This window comes from Moschus berezovskii, chromosome 2, assembly GCF_049115385.1.
Source record: "Moschus berezovskii isolate FMDL1 chromosome 2, NW_MosBer_1.0, whole genome shotgun sequence".
NCBI classification, from domain to species: domain Eukaryota; kingdom Metazoa; phylum Chordata; class Mammalia; order Artiodactyla; family Moschidae; genus Moschus; species Moschus berezovskii.
Window position 1 is genome coordinate 36979050 of NC_142461.1, and position 18450 is coordinate 36997499.

Genomic DNA, 18450 nt, shown 5'->3' on the forward strand with positions numbered 1-18450 from the left:
TAAATTTTAGAACATCCTAGAATCAATTTCTGTGCAGAATTGAGAATAAATACATGAGTTAGTCCCTTCTGGAAAAAGTTATTCATCATTTTATTATTGGAGGACTAATTTTAAGCAGTTGAGAGTAAATTGTTTTCAGTTTATTCATAAAAAAAAATAGCACTTGTTAGAATGTCACTCCATAAAGATTCCATTAATAGGTTGATCTTATCAGTGATGGTTCCTGTTAGAATACTAAGATAATGGCCAGAGAATCAGCTAAGTCTACCTGGATACCTAACTGATATTGACAATTCCTGAGGGGATATCATGATAGAGAGTTGGCTGCAGATATAGTGAAAACTGGATTCAAATCCCAGCTTGACTACTTAGTAACTTTTGGGGATTGTCAAGTTGCTTATCCTTTTCAAGCTACTCTCCTTATCAATTATAGAATAATTGGACAACCTGTTGGACAAGATTGTTCTGAGAACTAAATGTGTCCACATGGAAAATCAATAGCATTGTGCCAGGTGCAATTTGACATCAAGCAGCAGTTGTTATTATGATCTAATGAAATTATTGAACAGGTTGACTTTAGATAGTTTTAGATAGATAGTTTTTACTAAAAACTAGAAAGCAATAGGGGAACTAAATACAGGGCTTACCCAAAAGATAAGATCAAATAACCTTATAGAAATTAATTTTCTTTTCTAGAGAGAAAAATAAAAGCAATGGAAAGCTAATAATTATTCTTTCCTCCCTAGTTGTAGAATCTATAGCCTCAGATGATTTATTCTAGTCCTAGGAAGTTGATGTTTTCATTCTTTATAGCAGATTGCAGTGTCCTCTCAGAAGATATGTTTTGGGCCTCACTGAGCTTGGTCTTCCATATCAGTCCTGAAATGTTAATTGTAAACATCTTTATACTTCTCTTTCTGTAACTTTACTAAGATTAATCAGTAAGTGATTAAGTGTCTCTGTTCTGACTGTAAAGTTCACCAGGACCTCTTAGTCTTTATCATTGTCTTTAACCCCAGTTTCCTATTTACTGTTATTTTACTGTAATGGTGGTTACTATTTGTTATATAATAAATTTGTATTGCCCTTGAAGTTTTCTTGCAATTCTATAACTACTTTTGCTTTTTTCCTAACACTTCATGATTACTTTATGTTGAAAGTAGGAAGAGATATTTCTAGCTCTCCATGGGCTTAAGTGGGAAAACAATAGCTTCTAAAGTGCTGACAAAAAAATAATTTTTGGGTCAGTTTATATGCTTTTTATTCCAAATGCCCCACCAGACTTCAAAGAAATCAAAGTGACCAGCTACAGCTGGGGCTGCAGCTTTTTTTTCCAGACTCTCAGCCATGCCTTTACTACTCAATTATTTCACTCCCTTCAGATATAATTAGTTTAATACAAATGTAAAAATAACTAACATTTTAAGAGTCAACTAGGCACTGTGATAAGCCCTTTGCCTATAGTATATCATTTGGCTATTACATGTATATGTTAATTTCTAAATGAATTAAACATATCTGCATCATTTAGATTAGACTAATATAGTACATCCAAGCTAAAGAAGACTTAGCAGAGAATTAATTGTAAAAATATGTATAAATTCAAGGCAAAAATATTAATTGTTTTTTAGAATTTTTTTAAATTTATTTATTTTAATTGGAGGCTAATTATTTTACATTATTGTGTTGGTTTGCCATACATTGACATGACTCTGCCCCGAGTGAACATGTGCTCCCCATCTTGAACCCCCTCCCACCTCCCTCCCCCTCCCATCCCTCTGGTTCATCCCAGTACACCAGCCCCGAGCATCCTGTATCATGCATCAAACTTGGACTGGTGATTCGTTTCACATATAATATACATGTTTCAATGCCATTCTCCCAAATCATGTAGAATTTTATTTTTTTATTTTTATTGGAGGCTAATTATTTTACAATATTATATTGGTTGGTTTTGCCATACATTAACATGAATCCGCCCTGGGTGTACATGAGTTCCCCCTCCCAAACCCCCCTCCCACCTCCCTCCTCCCCTTATCCTCCCTCTGGGTCATCCCCGCATACCAGCCCCGAGCATCCTGTAACATGCATCGACCCTGAACTGGCGATTCGTTTCACATATGATAATATATATGTTTCAATGCCATCCTCCCAAACCATCCCACCCTCACCCTCTCCCACAGAGTCCCAAAGACAGTTCTATACATCTGTGTCTCTTTTGCTGTCTAGTATACAGGGTTATCATTTGCATCTTTCTAAATTCCATAAATATGTGTTAATATATTGTATATATATTTCTTTCTGGCTTACTTCACTCTGTATAATAGGCTCTAGTTTCATCCACCTCCTTAGAACTGGTTCAAATGCATTCTTTTTAATGGCTGAATAATACTCCATTGTCTATATGTACCAAAGCTTTCTTATCCATTCGTCTGCAGGTGGACATCTAGGTTGCTTCCATGTCCTGGCTATTATAAACAGTGCTGCAATGAACATTGGAGTACATGTGTCTCTTTCAATTCTGGTTTCCTCGGTGTGTATGCCCAGGAGTGCGATTGCTGGATCATATGGCAGTTCTATTTCCAGTTTTTTGAGGAATCTCCACACTGTTCTCCATGGTGGCTGTACTAGTTTGCATTCCCACCAACAGTGTAAGAGGGTTCCCTTCTCTCCACACCCTCTCCAGTATTTATTGCATGTAGACTTTTGGATAGCAGCCATTCTGACTGGTGTGAAATGGTATCTCATTGTGGTTTTGATTTGCATTTCTGATTATGAGGGATGTTGAGCATTTTTTCATGTGTTTGTTAGCCATCTTTATGTCTTCTTTGGAGAAATGTCTGTTTAGTTCTTTGGCCCATTTTTTGATGAGTCATTTATTTTTCTGGAATTGAGCAGCAGGAGCTGCTTGTATATTTTGGAGATTAATCCTTTATCAGTTGCTTCATTTGCTATTATTTTCTCCCATTCTGAAGGCTGTCTTTTCACCTCGCTTATAGTTTCCTTTGCTGGGCAGAAGCTTTTGATTTTAATTAGGTCCCATTTGTTTATTTTTGCTTTTATTTCCAATATTCTGGGAGGTGGGTCTTGGAGGATCCTGCTGTGATTTATGTCAGAGAGTGCTTTGCCTACGTTCTTCTCTAAGAGTTTTATAGTTTCTGGTCTTACATTTAGCTCTCTAATCCATTTTGAGTTTATTTTGGTGTTTGGTGTTAGGAAGTGTTCTAGTTTCATTCTTTTACAAGTGGCTGACAAGTTTTCCCAGCACCACTTGTTAAAGAGACTGTCTTTTCTCCATTTTATATTCTTGCCTCCTTTGTCAAAGATAAGGTGTCCATAGGTGCATGGATTTATCTCTGGGCTTTCTATTTTGTTCCATTGATCTATATTTCTGTCTTTATGCCAGAACCATACTGTCTTTATGACTGTGGCTTTGTTCAGTTCAGTTCAATTCAGTCGCTCAGTCGTGTCCAACTCTCCGCGACCCCATGAATCACAGCACGCCAGGCCTCCCTGTCCATCACCAATTCCCGGAGTTCACTCAAACTCATGTCCACAGAGTCGGTGATGCCATCCAGCCATCTCATTCTCCGTCGTCCCCTTCTCCTCCCGCCCCCAACCTTTCCCAGCATCAGAGTCTTTTCCAGTGAGTCAACTCGTCGCATGAGGTGGCCAAAGTATTGCAGCTTCAGCTTTAGCATCAGTCCCTCCAATGAACATCCAGGATTGATCTCCTCCAGAATGGACTGGTTGGATCTCCTTGCAGTATAAGGGACTCTCAAGAGTCTTCTCCAACACCACAGTTCAAAAGCATCGATTCTTCGGCGATCAGCCTTCTTCACAGTCCAACTCTCACATCCATACATGACCACAGGAAAAACCATTGTGGCTTTGTAGTAGAGCCTGAAGTCCTTCCATTTTTCTTCCTCAAGATTGCTTTGGCTATTCGAGGTTTTTTGTATTTCCATACAAACTGTGAGATTATTTGTTCTAGTTCTGTGAAAAATATTGTTGGTAGCTTGATAGGGATTGCATTGAATGTATAAATTACTTTGGGTAGTATACTCATTTTTACAATATTTATTCTTCCAATCCACAAACACAGTATATTTATCCTTCTATTAGTGTCCTCTTTCACTGGTGTTTTATAGTTTTCTATGTACAAGTCTTTTGTTTCCTTAGGTAGATATATTCCTAAGTATTTAATTCTTTTCATTGCAACAGTTAATGGAATAGTTTCCTTAATTTCTCTATTTTCTCATTATTAGTGTATAGGAATGCAAGGGATTTCTGTGTGTTGATTTATATCCTGCAACTTTACTGTATTCATTGATTGGCTCTAGTAGTTTTCTGGTAGAGTCTTTAGGGTTTTCTGTGTAGAGGATCATGTCATCAGCGAACAGTGAAAGTTTTACTTCTTCTTTTCCAGTTTGTATTCTGGCAACAATGTTTAAATCTCACATTTACCTTCCAATAAATTAGTTTTTATTGCCAAAGCCTTGAATTGAAAAGGATTTTGAGTCCTCGTCCAGTACTTACAGAAATACAGTCATTGTATTAGTTTCCTATGGCTGCTGTAACAAGCTACCACAGACTCGTTCCTGTTCAGTCACTCGGTCATGTCTGTCTCTTTGTGACCCCGTGGACTGCAGCACTCCAGGCTTCCCTGTTCTTCTTCATCTCCCAGAGCTTGCTCAAACTCATGTCCATTGAGTCAGAAATGCTATCCAACCATCTGATCTTCTGTCATCCCCTTATCTCTTGCCTTCTGTCTTTCCCAGCATCATGGTCTTTTCCAGTGAGTCAGCTCTTCGCATCAGGTAGCCAAAGTATTGGAGCTTCATCTTCAGCATCAGTCCTTCCAGTGAATATTCAGGGTTGATTTCCTTTAGGATTGACTGGTTTGATCTCCTTGCAGTCCAAGGACTCTCGAGAGTCTTCTCTAAAACCACAGTTCAAAAGTATCAATTCTTCAACACTCAGCCTTCTTTATGGTCCAACTCTCACATCCATACATGACTATTGGAAAAACCATTGACTATATGGACCTTTGTCAGCAAAGTAATGTCTCTGCTTTTTAATATGCTATCTAGGTTTGTCATAGTTTTTCTTCCAAGAGTTTGGCTTCACTGAAATATTGTATCACATTTCTGGAAGCCAGGCCTCTGAAATCAAGGTGTTGGTAGGGCTGCATACCTTTCCGAAGCTCTAAAGAAAAAGTTGTTCCTTGCCTCCTCCAGCATCTGGTAGGTGCATTTGTTCCTCTGACTCCTCTAGTATCTGTAGCTAATCCCCTGCCTTTCTCTTTTAAGCATAGTTGTGATGGTATTTAGAGCCCACCTGGGTAATTCTAAATGATTGTCATCTCAAAATCTCTAGTTTAATCATAATCTGTAGAGACCTTTTTCCAAATAGGGTATATTAACAGGTTCCTGGGATTAAGATGTGGGCATATTTAGTAATTCATTATCAGCCTACCACAATGATTGCTTAGCAGTCTTTTACCATGTGCAAGGGGAAGGAGGGTTGGTATAGCATGCATGCCATTTTTTTCCCAACAGCAACTTAATCTGTCATTTAACAAATAAGTTTTAAGTTATGTGACTTGCCCAAATTTACCTCATCAGAACTCCAATAAGAAGCATGTGGTATATTAACTTGGAATAATGGAAGAGAGTTTAGCAAAGGGGTTTTTATAAAGGAATGGGTAGGCTTGAGGAACAGTAGCATAGACTGTTGAAGCCTCTCAAGAATAGTAACAAAACTGTTAGGCAGGAAGGAGCGAGAGAATTACCACTGTGACATTTAGTAGAAGGCTCAGGGAAATGGCAGGTGAGGGATAAATACTAACCTCACTGCCTTCTTTCTTTAGTCCTCTGCTACTTATTATTATCGACTGAATTAAAAATTAAGCCAATAGAGAGACAGGGTAGCCTGTTGTCATTCATTTCGATCTATTTTGCTGGGCACATGGCAAAGTGCAGAAGGATGGAGAATGAATCTGGAGGGGCAAAGAGAAATATGCAGGTTAATTCCACAGATCACTGGCATCATAGCTGGGAGAATAATGTAACTGTCTTTATTACAAAATGTAGTGCAATTTTCAACACATCAAATTTAACTCAAATGTTTATTGAGTACATGCAAGGTTAAAGCTATCTCTGTAGCACTCCAAAAAAAAAAAATTGCTAAAAGTTATAGCAAAAACAGACTGGAGTTAATGAAAAAATCAACATTCCTTTTACACCAGCAGTGTGAGTCTAAACTTGACCAGAAGTCAGGTTAAAAATACATAGAAGGATATGGATTTGAGCTATATTGATATAAACAGTAAATTGGACTTGGCACAATATTACTGATAGATATGGAATGGAATGGAAGAACTCGGAAAGATAATACCAAATAGGAATAAAAGGTTTAAAAACCAAATCAGAAAATATTTCTGAAACTTAGAATGTTGGTAAAAGTAGCAGACAAGCTTTTATGGAGAAATGTACTCTGTGGGTTAAATTAGAGATCCAGTAGGTTTTCTATATCAGGATGACAGCAAGGCACTTGAAATCCTGGGAGGGTGGTGTATAATACAGATTCTGTTTATTTATTAATAAAACTACATTGCTACCTTCAGTTCAGTTCAGTTAAGTTCAGTCGTGACCGACTCTTTGTGACCCCATGAATCACAGCATGCCAGGCCTCCCTGTCCATCACCACCTCCCAAGGTTCACTCAAACTCATGTCCATCGAGTCGGTGATGCCATCCAGCCATCTCATTCTCTGTCGTCCCCTTCTCCTCCTGCCCCCAATCCTTCCCAGCATCAGAGTCTTTTCCAATGAGTCAACTCTTCGCATGAGGTGGCCAAAGTATTGGAGTTTCAGCTTTAGCATCAGTCCTTCCAATGAACACCCAGGATCAATCTCCTTTAGGATGGACTGGTTGGATCTCCTTGCAGTCCAGGGGACTCTCAAGAGTCTTCTCCAGCATCACAGTTCAAAAGCGTCAATTCTTCGGCGATCAGCTTTCTTCACAGTCCAACTCTCACATCCATACATGACCACGGGAAAAACCATAGCCTTGACTAGACAGACCTTTGTTGGCAAAGTAATGTCTCTGCTTTTTAATATGCTATCTAGGTTGGTCATAACTTTCCTTCCAAGGAGTAAGCGTCTTTTAATTTCCTGGCTGCAATCAGCATTTGCAGTGATTTTGGAGCCCCCAAAAATAAAGTCTGACAGTGTTTCCACTGTTTCCCCATCAATTTCCCATGAAGTGACGGGACCAGATGCCATGATCTTTGTTTTCTGAATGTTGAGCTTCAAGCCAACCTTTTCACTCTCCTCCTTCACTTTCATCAAGAGGCTTTTTAGTTCCTCTTCACTTTCTGCCATAATGGTGGTGTCATCTGCATATCTGTTAGTATGAGCCATATACTATTTAATAATTTGATAACTTTATCAGCTAATATTGCTACTTTCAGATAAATCATTAGAGATGATAGACCTGTAACAAATCTAATAAACGTGGTATATGTACTATGATAGGGGAGATACACATATATAAAGACCTACTAGTTTTTACTCAGAGATGACTGTTGAAATTACAAGAGTTGGAAAAAAACAGATTGGAATATGGGCACAGTATAATTCTCATGCTTGGATATTTTTGACAGATATTTTACACAGGTATTTTGGATATGATCAAGATGAATTTTGCTTGCCCTCTTTTAGATAGTAATGTTGTTGCTATTTGTAGGTGCAAAGTATATCAAATCATGGGAAACCACAGGACTGTGCAGTTGACTTCATATGTTTTTGATAACTCTGTCATATTTCTTAAAGTTATAAGATATAAGGATGCAAGAGGTTACAGAAGAAAGCATAGGATACTAGGGACAAATCCACGATAGAATTTCCACATTTAAGATATAGGAAGGAAAAGCAGGTTCATTAACTGTAAGAAAAATACTCAAAAATTCTACCTTGTATAAATTATTCATAAAGTTCTTAGTTGTGCAGCACTGATAAGTGGTATTTAGATCTAAGATTCAGACAGCAAATGGGTGAATGATGGAGAACAGAGATGGAAAAAGCTGACTCCAAAAGTTAGAATGATCCGAATATGATTGTTCATGTTCACAAAAATGATACCAGGAATTGGAAAAGAATGTCACTGAGCAATGTAGACCCACTTCAACGGCGTATTAATTCAGTCTAATTGATGCTCACCTACTTGCACTAGTAAATTATTATTTATTCTAGACATGAGCGAACAGATGCAGATTTCATTTATTTTATTATCTGGATACCATCTGCAGCAGACCTGATTTGTAAAGCATTATTATGGACCAATAATTTTATCTCATTTTTCATCACTGCCATCACCATTATCTTCTTTGTTCTCTACATCACCATCACCCCCTCTATCTTTAGGAGAGGCATTTGTTTTAAACATTCAGAAATCTGCTGACTGTTACATTAAGCACAATTTTATATGTCTCTGCTAATTGTTTACTATTTTTTTCTCTATCCCCCTTTTTCATCTTCCTTATCCCTGATGCAGTGAAAATCTCCCCATTTTCAGCTGGAGGGTATTGAATTAATGGTCCATTGACATAATGAATCAGTGAAAGTTTGGCTGAAGTAAATATTTTTCATAAACAGAATAGCTCGTAAGTTTTCAAAGGCCATATTTTCTTTTTCTTTTTGTGAAACTCCTAACCAATATGAGTGAGAAAATAAGTTTAAGTGCCAAGGTATAAACATCTGAAGGCGGAGCAAAATGATGCCTTAATGTGACAAATTGTATTGCTCACTTTTATTATTGCATCGAAATGTCTTTCCTTCAGAATGAAATAGAGATACAGATAGCATAGGCTAGAGAATAATGGCACACATGCTTCAGAGCTTTTTATCCATTCTCTGGTCATCCCTTGATATTTTTTAAAAAAGTTCTTAATTCCAACCAGACTTCATTATAAAGAAATATCTTCCTTTAGAATTTTCAGTGTAGCACCTGTTACATCCTTCCTCTCTGTCCAATGAGAAAACTATTTAATTCACCTACAATAAAAATTTTGTAAAGCAAAACAAAAACAGAGACAGAAAATAATTTCATTTCTGGAAAAATAGTTAATACATCTGTCAACTTGTATTTATTCCAGTGGCCTTCGGTGATATGTTCTAATGACAGCAGCAAAGATTCCAAAATTGCTTCCAAAGGCCCCACACAGAGATAGGTAGCAGAGGACATTATTAATTTTAACAGAGTAATTTATTGAAACCCAACACTCCATTATTAAAATATTGGATTTCTTTCCCCTTTCCATTCCCCTCATCACTCTAAATGAATCCACATTCTTTTCTCTTTATTTCTTCCCCTTTCCCCCAAAAAAGCCATCTGCTATTTCCTTTATGAAAAAAATAAAACCTACAATTAGTGTCCTGTTCATCTTTTCTTTCTCAGAAAAAGAGGACTATTATGCAAATACTCTGCAATTTGGTTTTGAATACTCTTTGTAGTGTGATGAGCAATTTTCTTTAATACAACCCCTGCTTTTTTGCCAAGACTTACTAATAGATTTTTTTTTTTTAAAAGAGAACTTTCATGTGACATTTTTACACACTTCTGTTGTAAACTTTTCACATGCATGTTTAGAATGGAAATATTACTCCTTGAGTTGTAAAAGAAAAAAAAATGTCTATATATTTCATCCTGAAAAAGGCCAAAATAACCTTAAAGTCTTTCTTGTATCTTCACCATGTTCTGTATCTTAGGAAATGGCCTATATGAAATAATATAGGAAATCAGAGAAATATATTTTCTTTGACTTTTTCTGAAAGCATATTGTAAGTGATGGCAATTTATCTATAAGTGCAAATTTTTGTTTGAGTTGCTCCTTAGGAACTGAAGTATGATTTGATCCAATTCATTCAGGTATGGCTAAAGTCAGGTGTTTGACACTATATTTTCGTTAGTAAGATAAGCATCTGCAGTTCAAAGTGCTGATGGAACTGAAATGTTAAAATTGCAGTGTTTTTACCATCCTAGTAAATAGCACTGTTCTAAGAATCAGAGACGGGGATGACAGAGAATGAGATGGCTGGATGGCATCACCAACTCTATGGACATGAGTTTGAGTGAACTCCAGGAGTTGGTGATGGACAGGGAGGCCTGGCGTGCTGTGATTCATGGGGCCGCAAAGAGTCGGACACGACTGAGCGACTGAACTGAACTGAACTGAAGAATCAGAAAACCTAGGTCTTAACTCTGATCCTTCTACTTACTCATATGACCTAGGGCAGTAATTCTGTTCAGCCTTGGTTTCCTTATGTTAGAGCAGAGAATGGCTGCCTCTTTTGACTGCTTGCTAGAGTTACAATAAGGATCAAACAATGGTGGTTGCATGTTACTTCCTTTGCAGTGAATGATAGAAACATACAATAGATGGAGATGTTTCAGAGATTCTCAAAGTTCTACATTTCCTGCAGCAGCTTCACTACTTGCAGGAGTTTGCTACAAATGTAGATGCCTGATTCATTTCTAGACCTGATTATCTGGGAGTGGGGCTAGGAAAACCACCCTTTAAATGATAAACCTAGGCCATTTGTAATGATAAATGCTAGGACATGAAAGACGAGTCACAGAAGAGGGAGAGAGTGCAAATAGGATACATTTAATTTAATCTGATATCTAATATTTAATATCAATTAAATATCTAATTAGTTACTTGATTGAGTTAGACAATTTAATTATGTTTTGCTTTTTTGTTGATGTCTATGCGTATATTTATATGTGTGCATATCATAATTCAGTGAAAGAACGTCTGATTCACCCCTTTAATATTAACATTAATTACTATTTAATTAATAAAATACTGGATTAAATAATAGATAATATAACTTGGCTAACATTTTTATTTGTCCTCTCCTTATAATTGCATTAGTTTGCTTTATTTTAAATGTTTGCTTTATTTCAAATGTTGACTGAAATATACAGGAAGTAAAACCAAAATGTTTCCGCCTCGTGGATCCAAATAGAGCCATATTAGTAGCAATAACTCAAATTTCTGCCTTTGCTCATTGTGCAGAAATCCCAACTTCTGCGGAAGTCTTCCCAAATATTTTGGGAAGAGTTGCATGTCTAATATGAATTTACAAACTTGTCTGCCAGTTGCAGTCACTGAGTGGTATCTACAGTGTCCTTTCTTACCAGCTCAGCCCCTATGTGGAGCTTCTCTTCTCTCCGAGACATCGAGAGGTCCTATCTCAGCATCACTGACTGGTATCACCTGAAGACATCACTGACCTTGTGGGAGGTGGTGCCTCTCAGTGGTCCCTGGGCTGCCAGTTTTCAAGGTGTTATGTTGGTGGTGGGCTCAGCAAGAAAGCAGAGAAACCAATGGTGCTCTCTCTCATTCTCTTACTTGTCTGGTTCCTTGTGGCTGCTGGGGAAGGAGGAATTGGAAGACCTCATCTGCTTGGAGGTCAGCTGAAAAACAATTTCAGCTTCTACTCCCAAAGACTCAAAAATAAAGTCCTTTGAGTGACACTGAAGTCCCCTTACCAGCTTATTTCTTCTGTTTGGCCTCCTATCTCTCCTTTCTCCACATGCATTCATAGTGCCCCACTCTTCCTTCTTCAAAAAATAAAACATTATAATTCACATAAGACCTTGACTAGATCCAATAAAATCCATATACTCCATCAGACTCACCCATGATTATGAATAATCTTTAGACTCTTCTGAACTCAACCGTACTAAAGAGTTCAGTTCAGTTGCTCAGTCGTGTCCGACTCTCCACAACCCCATGAATTACAGCACGCCAGGCCTCCCTGTCCATCACCAACTCCCAGAGTACACTCAAACTCATGTCCACAGAGTCAGTGATGCCATCCAGCCATCTCATTCTCCGTCGTCCCCTTCTCCTCCCGCCCCCAACCTTTCCCAGCATCAGAGTCTTTTCCAGTGAGTCAACTCGTCGCATGAGGTGGCCAAAGTATTGCAGTTTCAGCTTTAGCATCAGTCCCTCCAATGAACATCCAGGATTGATCTCCTTTAGAATGTACTGGTTGGATCTCCTTGCAGTATAAGGGACTCTCAAGAGTCTTCTCCAACACCACAGTTCAAAAGCATTGATTCTTCGGCGATCAGCTTTCTTCACAGTCCAACTCTCACATCCATACATGACCACGGGAAAAACCATTGCCTTGACTAGACGGACCTTGGTTGGCAAAGTAATGTCTCTGCTTTTTAATATACTATCAAGGTTGGTCATAACTTTCCTTCCAAGGAGTAAGCGTCTTTTAATTTCATGGCTGCAATCAGCATCTGCAGTGATTTTGGAGCCCCAAAAAATAAAGTCTGACACTGTTTCCACTGTTTTTCCATCTATTTCCCATGAAGTGATGGGACCAGATGCCATGATCTTTGTTTTCTGAATGTTGAGCTTCAAGCCAACCTTTTCACTCTCCTCTTTCACTTTCATCAAGAGGCTTTTGAGTTCCTCTTCACTTTCTGCCATAAGGGTAGTGTCATCTGCATATCTGAGGTTATTGATATTTCTCCCAGCAATCTTGATTCCAGCTTGTGCTTCTTCCAGCCCAGCGTTCCTCATGATGTACTCTGCATAGAAGTTAAATAAGCAAGGTGACAATATACAACCTTGACGTACACCTTTTCCTATTTGGAACCAGTCTGTTGTTCCATGTCCAGTTCTGACTGTTGCTTCCTGACCTGCATACAGGTTTCTCAAGAGGCAGGTCAGGTGGTCTGGGATTCCCATCTCTTTCAGAATGTTCCACAGTTTATTGTGATCGACACAGTCAAAGGCTTTGGCATAGTCAATGAAGCAGAAATAGATGTTTTTCTGGAACTCTCTTGCTTTCTCCATGATCCAGCGGATGTTGGCAATTTGATCTCTTGTGCCTCTGCCTTTTCTAAAACCTGCTTGAACATCTGGGAGTTCACAGTTTACATACTGCTGAAGCCTGGCTTGGAGAATCTTGAGCATGACTTTACTAGCGTGTGAGATGAGTGCAATTGTGCGGTAGTTTGAGCATTCTTTGGCATTGCCTTTCTTTGGAATTGGAATGAAGACTGACCTCTTCCAGTCCTGTGGCCAGCGCTAGAGTAGTGGAGATTAAAAGTGAATAGTTTTTGAGATAATATTCCTCTCATGCCATCTTCTTTAAGATAATATTAATAAAAGTCAAATGGTTCTACATGGGTGTGCTCCTGTTCAGTTGCTTCAGCCGTTCATCCATCTTCTTACATCTTTTCTAGAGTAAGATATCCTACTCCAGTCTAAACTGGCTACTATATCAGGTGCCTATACAGATTTGATTCTGGGGTATCCCTTTACTGTCATTTCTTTGTTTTCACAATTAAGTGCACTTTTTAAAGTGCCCTTCACTTTTTATTAAATGAGCACATCTAACAGATAAAGGAAACACATGAGATAATCTTTTTTAAGAACAGACATGTCCATATATTCACTCACTTGGTTCAAACTTTGCTGGATGTAGAATTTGAGATTTAAACAAAACTTTCACAATTTTGAAGTCATAGCTCCATTTTGGAGAAGGAACTAGAGGGTGTCCTTGATTTTCACCATATATAAATTTACATGATTACCAGAGTACTTCCTTATTTTTACCAGAGTACTTCTCTTTCCATTACCTAATATTCATAGTTTAAAATCCCTTTGATTAAACTTCTCCTAAGGATGAAGGATTGGAGAAGGCAATGGCAAGCCACTCCAGTACTCTTGCCTAGAAAATCCCACGGACTGAGGAGCCTGGTTGTCTGTAGTCCGTGGGGTCGCTAATGGTCGGACACGACTGAGCGACTTCACTTTCACTTTTCACTTTCACGCATTGGAGAAGGAAATGGCAACCCACTCCAGTGTCCTTGCCTGGAGAATCCCAGGGACGGGGGAGCCTGGTGGGCTTCCATCTATGGGGTCGCACAGAGTCGGACACGACTGAAGTGACTTAGCAGCAGCAGCAGCAGCAAGGATGAAGGGTTAGGAATATCCCCTGGAAAAGGGAATGGCTACCCACTCCAGTATTCTTGTCTGGAGAATTCCATGGACAGAGGAGGTTGGCAGGCTACATCTTTGATGTCACAAAGAGTTGGACACAACTGAGCAACTAACACAAACACACACAAGGATGAAGGAGATCTGTAGTCTAAGTGCTTCCTAAATAGATTGAAACAATCCCGATGAAGTCAGTCCTTCCTACTCCATTTATGTACAGTGATTTGTGGTGTAACACTACTGAGCCTGTGGTGTGTACACCCTTGGTGTAAATTGGATTTATTTTCAGTTTCTCACCTAAGTTAGGCTTCAGATTTTCTATGTTTGCCAAGTCAGTTACTATTAATAAGCCACTACTACTTTTAGTATTCCATCCCCATTGCCTTTTCTTGTGATTGTTGGTTTCTGGCTTTTTATTGATTCATTTATTATTAAAATGGTGGAATCAAGAGGAAATAAAAGTAAATGAGTGTATCAGTCTGCCATGCTGTCTTAAAGAGAAGCTCAATATAGCTTTTTATCCTTGGTTATTTGAAAAATTTTAAAGCTACAAAAAAATGTTCAAAAAGAGTATGATGAACATTCTTATACCTGCATATAGGTAAAGAGATTGATAATAAATTGTCATATATTTATCAACTACTCTGTGAGTGTGTGTATGTATAAGGTTGTATCAGTTTCAAATTGGAGTGAAGACACTTAAAATAGCTTTTAGTTGAAAGCTAACTTTAGGATGGGCTAAACGCTGGGCTGGAAGAAGCACAAGCTGGAATCAAGATTGCTGGCAGAAATATCAATAATCTCAGATATACAGATGACACCACCCTTATGGCAGAAAGTGAAGAGGAACTGAAGAGCCTCTTGATGAGAGTGAAAGAGGAGAGTGAAAAGGTTGGCTTGAAGCTCAACATTCAGAAAACTAAGATCATGACATCTGGTCCCATCACTTCATGGGAAATAGATGAAGAAACAGTGGAAACAGTGCCAAGACTTTATTTTTGGGGGCTCCAAAATCACTGCAAATGCTGATTGCAGCCAGGAAATTAAAAGACGCTTACTCCTTGGAAGGAAAGTTATGACCAACCTAGATAGTATATTAGAAAGCAGAGACATTACTTTGCCAACCAAGGTCTGTCTAGTCAAGGCTATGGTTTTTCCCGTGGTCATGTATGGATGTGAGTTGGACTGTGAAGAAAGCTGATCACCAAAGAATTGATGCTTTTGAACTGTGGTGTTGGAGAAGACTCTTGAGAGTCCCATGGACTGCAAGGAAATCCAACCAGTCCATTCTAAAGGAGATGGGTGTTCATTGGAAGGACTGATGCTAAAGCTGAAACTCCAATACTTTGGCCACCTCATGCGAAGAGTTGACTCAGTGGAAAAGACTCTGATTCTGGGAGGGATTGGGGACAGGAGGAGAAGGGGACGACAGGGAATGAGATGGCTGGATGGCATCACCGACTCGATGGACATGAGTTTGGGTGAACTCCGGGAGTTGGTGATGGACCGGGAGGCCTGGTGCGCTATATGATTCATGGGGTCACAAAGAGTCGGACACGACTGAGCGACTGAACTGAACTGAACTGAACTGAACATAAATATCCATCATATATCCACCCTTTATCTTCATTAAGCAAAAATGCCTTTATGATTATGAAAAAGAAGTTACAACTGTTTTCTCACTTCATGAAATAACAAAATTGGAGTAGACAAATTCTTACAATCTCACCTAGCTCTCAAATTTTATGGTTCTATTTATAAGATATCATTTATAATTTTGAAAATGAAATAAATTTGAGTAAAATCAAAGGTTATGGAGTAAAATGTCTTATTAAAATGTTTTTTTTTCTGCATAAATTCATAGTAGGCATATTGTTAGATAGGGAGGTATATTATTTGTATTTGTTTATATTGATATTTATAATTTACAAATTACCCTTATGATGTCTGAATTCATATCAATAATGAATGAGTTAATTTTGAATGGCTTTTTTTGTAACTCTGGGGGCTTCCCAGATGACTCGGTGGTAAAAAATCTGTCTGCCAATACCTGCTAATGCAGAAAACCCTGGTTCCATCCTTGGGTCAGGAAGATCCTGGAGAAGGAAATGACAATCCACTTCAATATTCTTGCCTGGGAAATCCCATAGACAGCAGAATTCCATGGAATATGGTCCATGAGATCACAAAAGAGTCAGACGTGGCTTAACAACTAAACAATAATTCATAACTTTGAGCTACCTTGTGCAAATAACTGTATGGTACAGATAATTGAACTCTAGAACCAAAGATCAAAGGTTAAATATCCACAATATAATTTAGGATTCAATTTAATTTGGCAGTAAATAAAATCTAATATTTTTTACTTTACAGAAGAGAAAATACTACGATTAAATTTGCATGCAGTTATTATATAACAATTGCCATTCTAATAAACATATAGTCAGAGTCCCTTGTACCGCAAGGAGATCCAACCAGTCCATTCTAAGGGAGATCGATCCTGGGTGTTCATTGGAGGGACTGATGCTGAAGCTGAAACTGCAATACTTTCGCCACCTCATGCGACGAGTTGACTCACTGGAAAAGACTCTGATGCTGGGAAAGGTTGGGGGCGGGAGGAGAAGGGGACGACCGAGAATGAGATGGCTGGATGGCATCACCGACTCTGTGGACATGAGTTTGAGTGAACTCCGGGAGTTGGTGATGGACAGGGAGGCCTGGCGTGCTGTGATTCATGGGGTCGCGGTGAGTTGGACACGACTGAGCGACTGAACTGAACTGAACTGAAGATCCATTTATTTTAACTTGAATTAAGTCACTTTAGAAATATAATGCCAACAATAATGTCTTTTCTCACTTTTAATTGATTCCATTTTATGAGAGTACCTTTTCAAAATCATTATCAACAGCATTAGTACAGTGCAAGTAACTATCATGGCAAAGAACTTTGAGTTGAAATAATGGTGTTATTTAATTTTTTATTTTAGGAAGCCCTAATCATGGCAAGTATGGACCATCCACACTTAGTTCGATTACTGGGTGTGTGTCTGAGCCCAACCATTCAGCTGGTTACACAGCTTATGCCCCATGGTTGTCTGTTGGATTATGTCCATGAACACAAGGATAACATTGGATCACAGTTGTTGCTTAACTGGTGTGTCCAGATAGCTAAGGTAAGTGCCCATCATTTCTGCCTTTATATTTCCTAATCTACTACAGTTTGGGTATTTTCAATCTATTTAAATGAATTGCATCTGCTCTAATAAAAGGTAGGGAGATATTTACATTCAAATTACAGATCAAACTCATAGTCTATTTATATTATTTGGTACTATTGTATGTACTGTTTGTGTTATATTGACAAGATGCCAGAACAAATAACTTCTTGGTCAGGAGGAAAAAACTGACATACTGGATTTGCTGGACATTTTTGTGTTTGGGTATTGTTTAGTAATGAATTCAAGGAAGAAAAGTTTGAATTGTTCCACTTGCAGATGATTTTATGAGGATAGCATGCATGTTCAATTCTCAGAATTACAAATGATCAAATTCTAAATATCATCTACACATTTTGATAATTTGCAATTGGTCTTTAATAGTTGTTTTTTGTTGTTGTTCTGGTGTTTTTCGTGTGGGTTTTGTTGTTGTTGCTTTTTTGTTCCAGAACAAGGTCTCAGGCATATATGCATATGGTGTGGTGTGGATCTCATACCTGGAAGGATGGAGGGAGATGGATGTTGGTAAACTAGAAAATATGTACTCATATAGTCCCTATTTTGGACAATAACTTTTCTCACCAGAGTTATCAGATCTTTAAAATATTCAGGAAGGGGCCAGAATTTTGGATTTTTCCATGTGATTTCTCTAAATTAAAATCTTGGCTAAAACTTTGAAAGCACTCTGGGAGTCAAACAAAGCTTTCATGTCCTGCAGTCCACCAGTGTGCAACTTTGGTGTATATATTCATGTTCAAAGAAACCATTTAAGATTATCTATACTAATAATATCTCTTGAAAATGTTCTTCAAGATAAATAGGTCTGAGATGAGTTTCAATTTACTATGTCAAGTCTTGTTTACCTCAAAATATTACCTGATGTTCAATAAATTCTACAGATCTGATCATTTTAGCATTTGTATAATATAAATGCCAAAATGTTAATCCAGTAGTTTTAGTATATTTCTTTTTGCAGTCTAAGAATGAATAAAAATACATCATCCAAAGCAGAAATTTAAGATAACTCTTAAAATGCAAATCCCCAAAATCAAGGGAAAAGCCCACTTTAGTTTTTTGTACCATAAATCTCAATATAGTTTCCTTACGGACCATGTATTACAATTTTGTGAATATTATATGACAAACTCACAACTGAGAGGATTCTTTATGGTAGTGAAGTTTGAAATATCACTCTTCAA

General features: G+C 38.0%; 1 protein-coding gene across 2 annotated transcripts in view; it reads left to right on the forward strand.

Annotated features, from left to right (window-relative positions):
- The window catches only part of ERBB4 (erb-b2 receptor tyrosine kinase 4), a 1317642-nt gene that overhangs the window by 1111839 nt on the left and 187353 nt on the right, over positions 1-18450 (forward strand). For both annotated transcript variants that reach the window (XM_055398441.2, XM_055398442.2), the window contains one exon: positions 17024-17209. In XM_055398441.2, coding sequence (XP_055254416.1) covers positions 17024-17209 — 186 coding nt within the window. The remainder of the gene's footprint in view (positions 1-17023; positions 17210-18450) is intronic.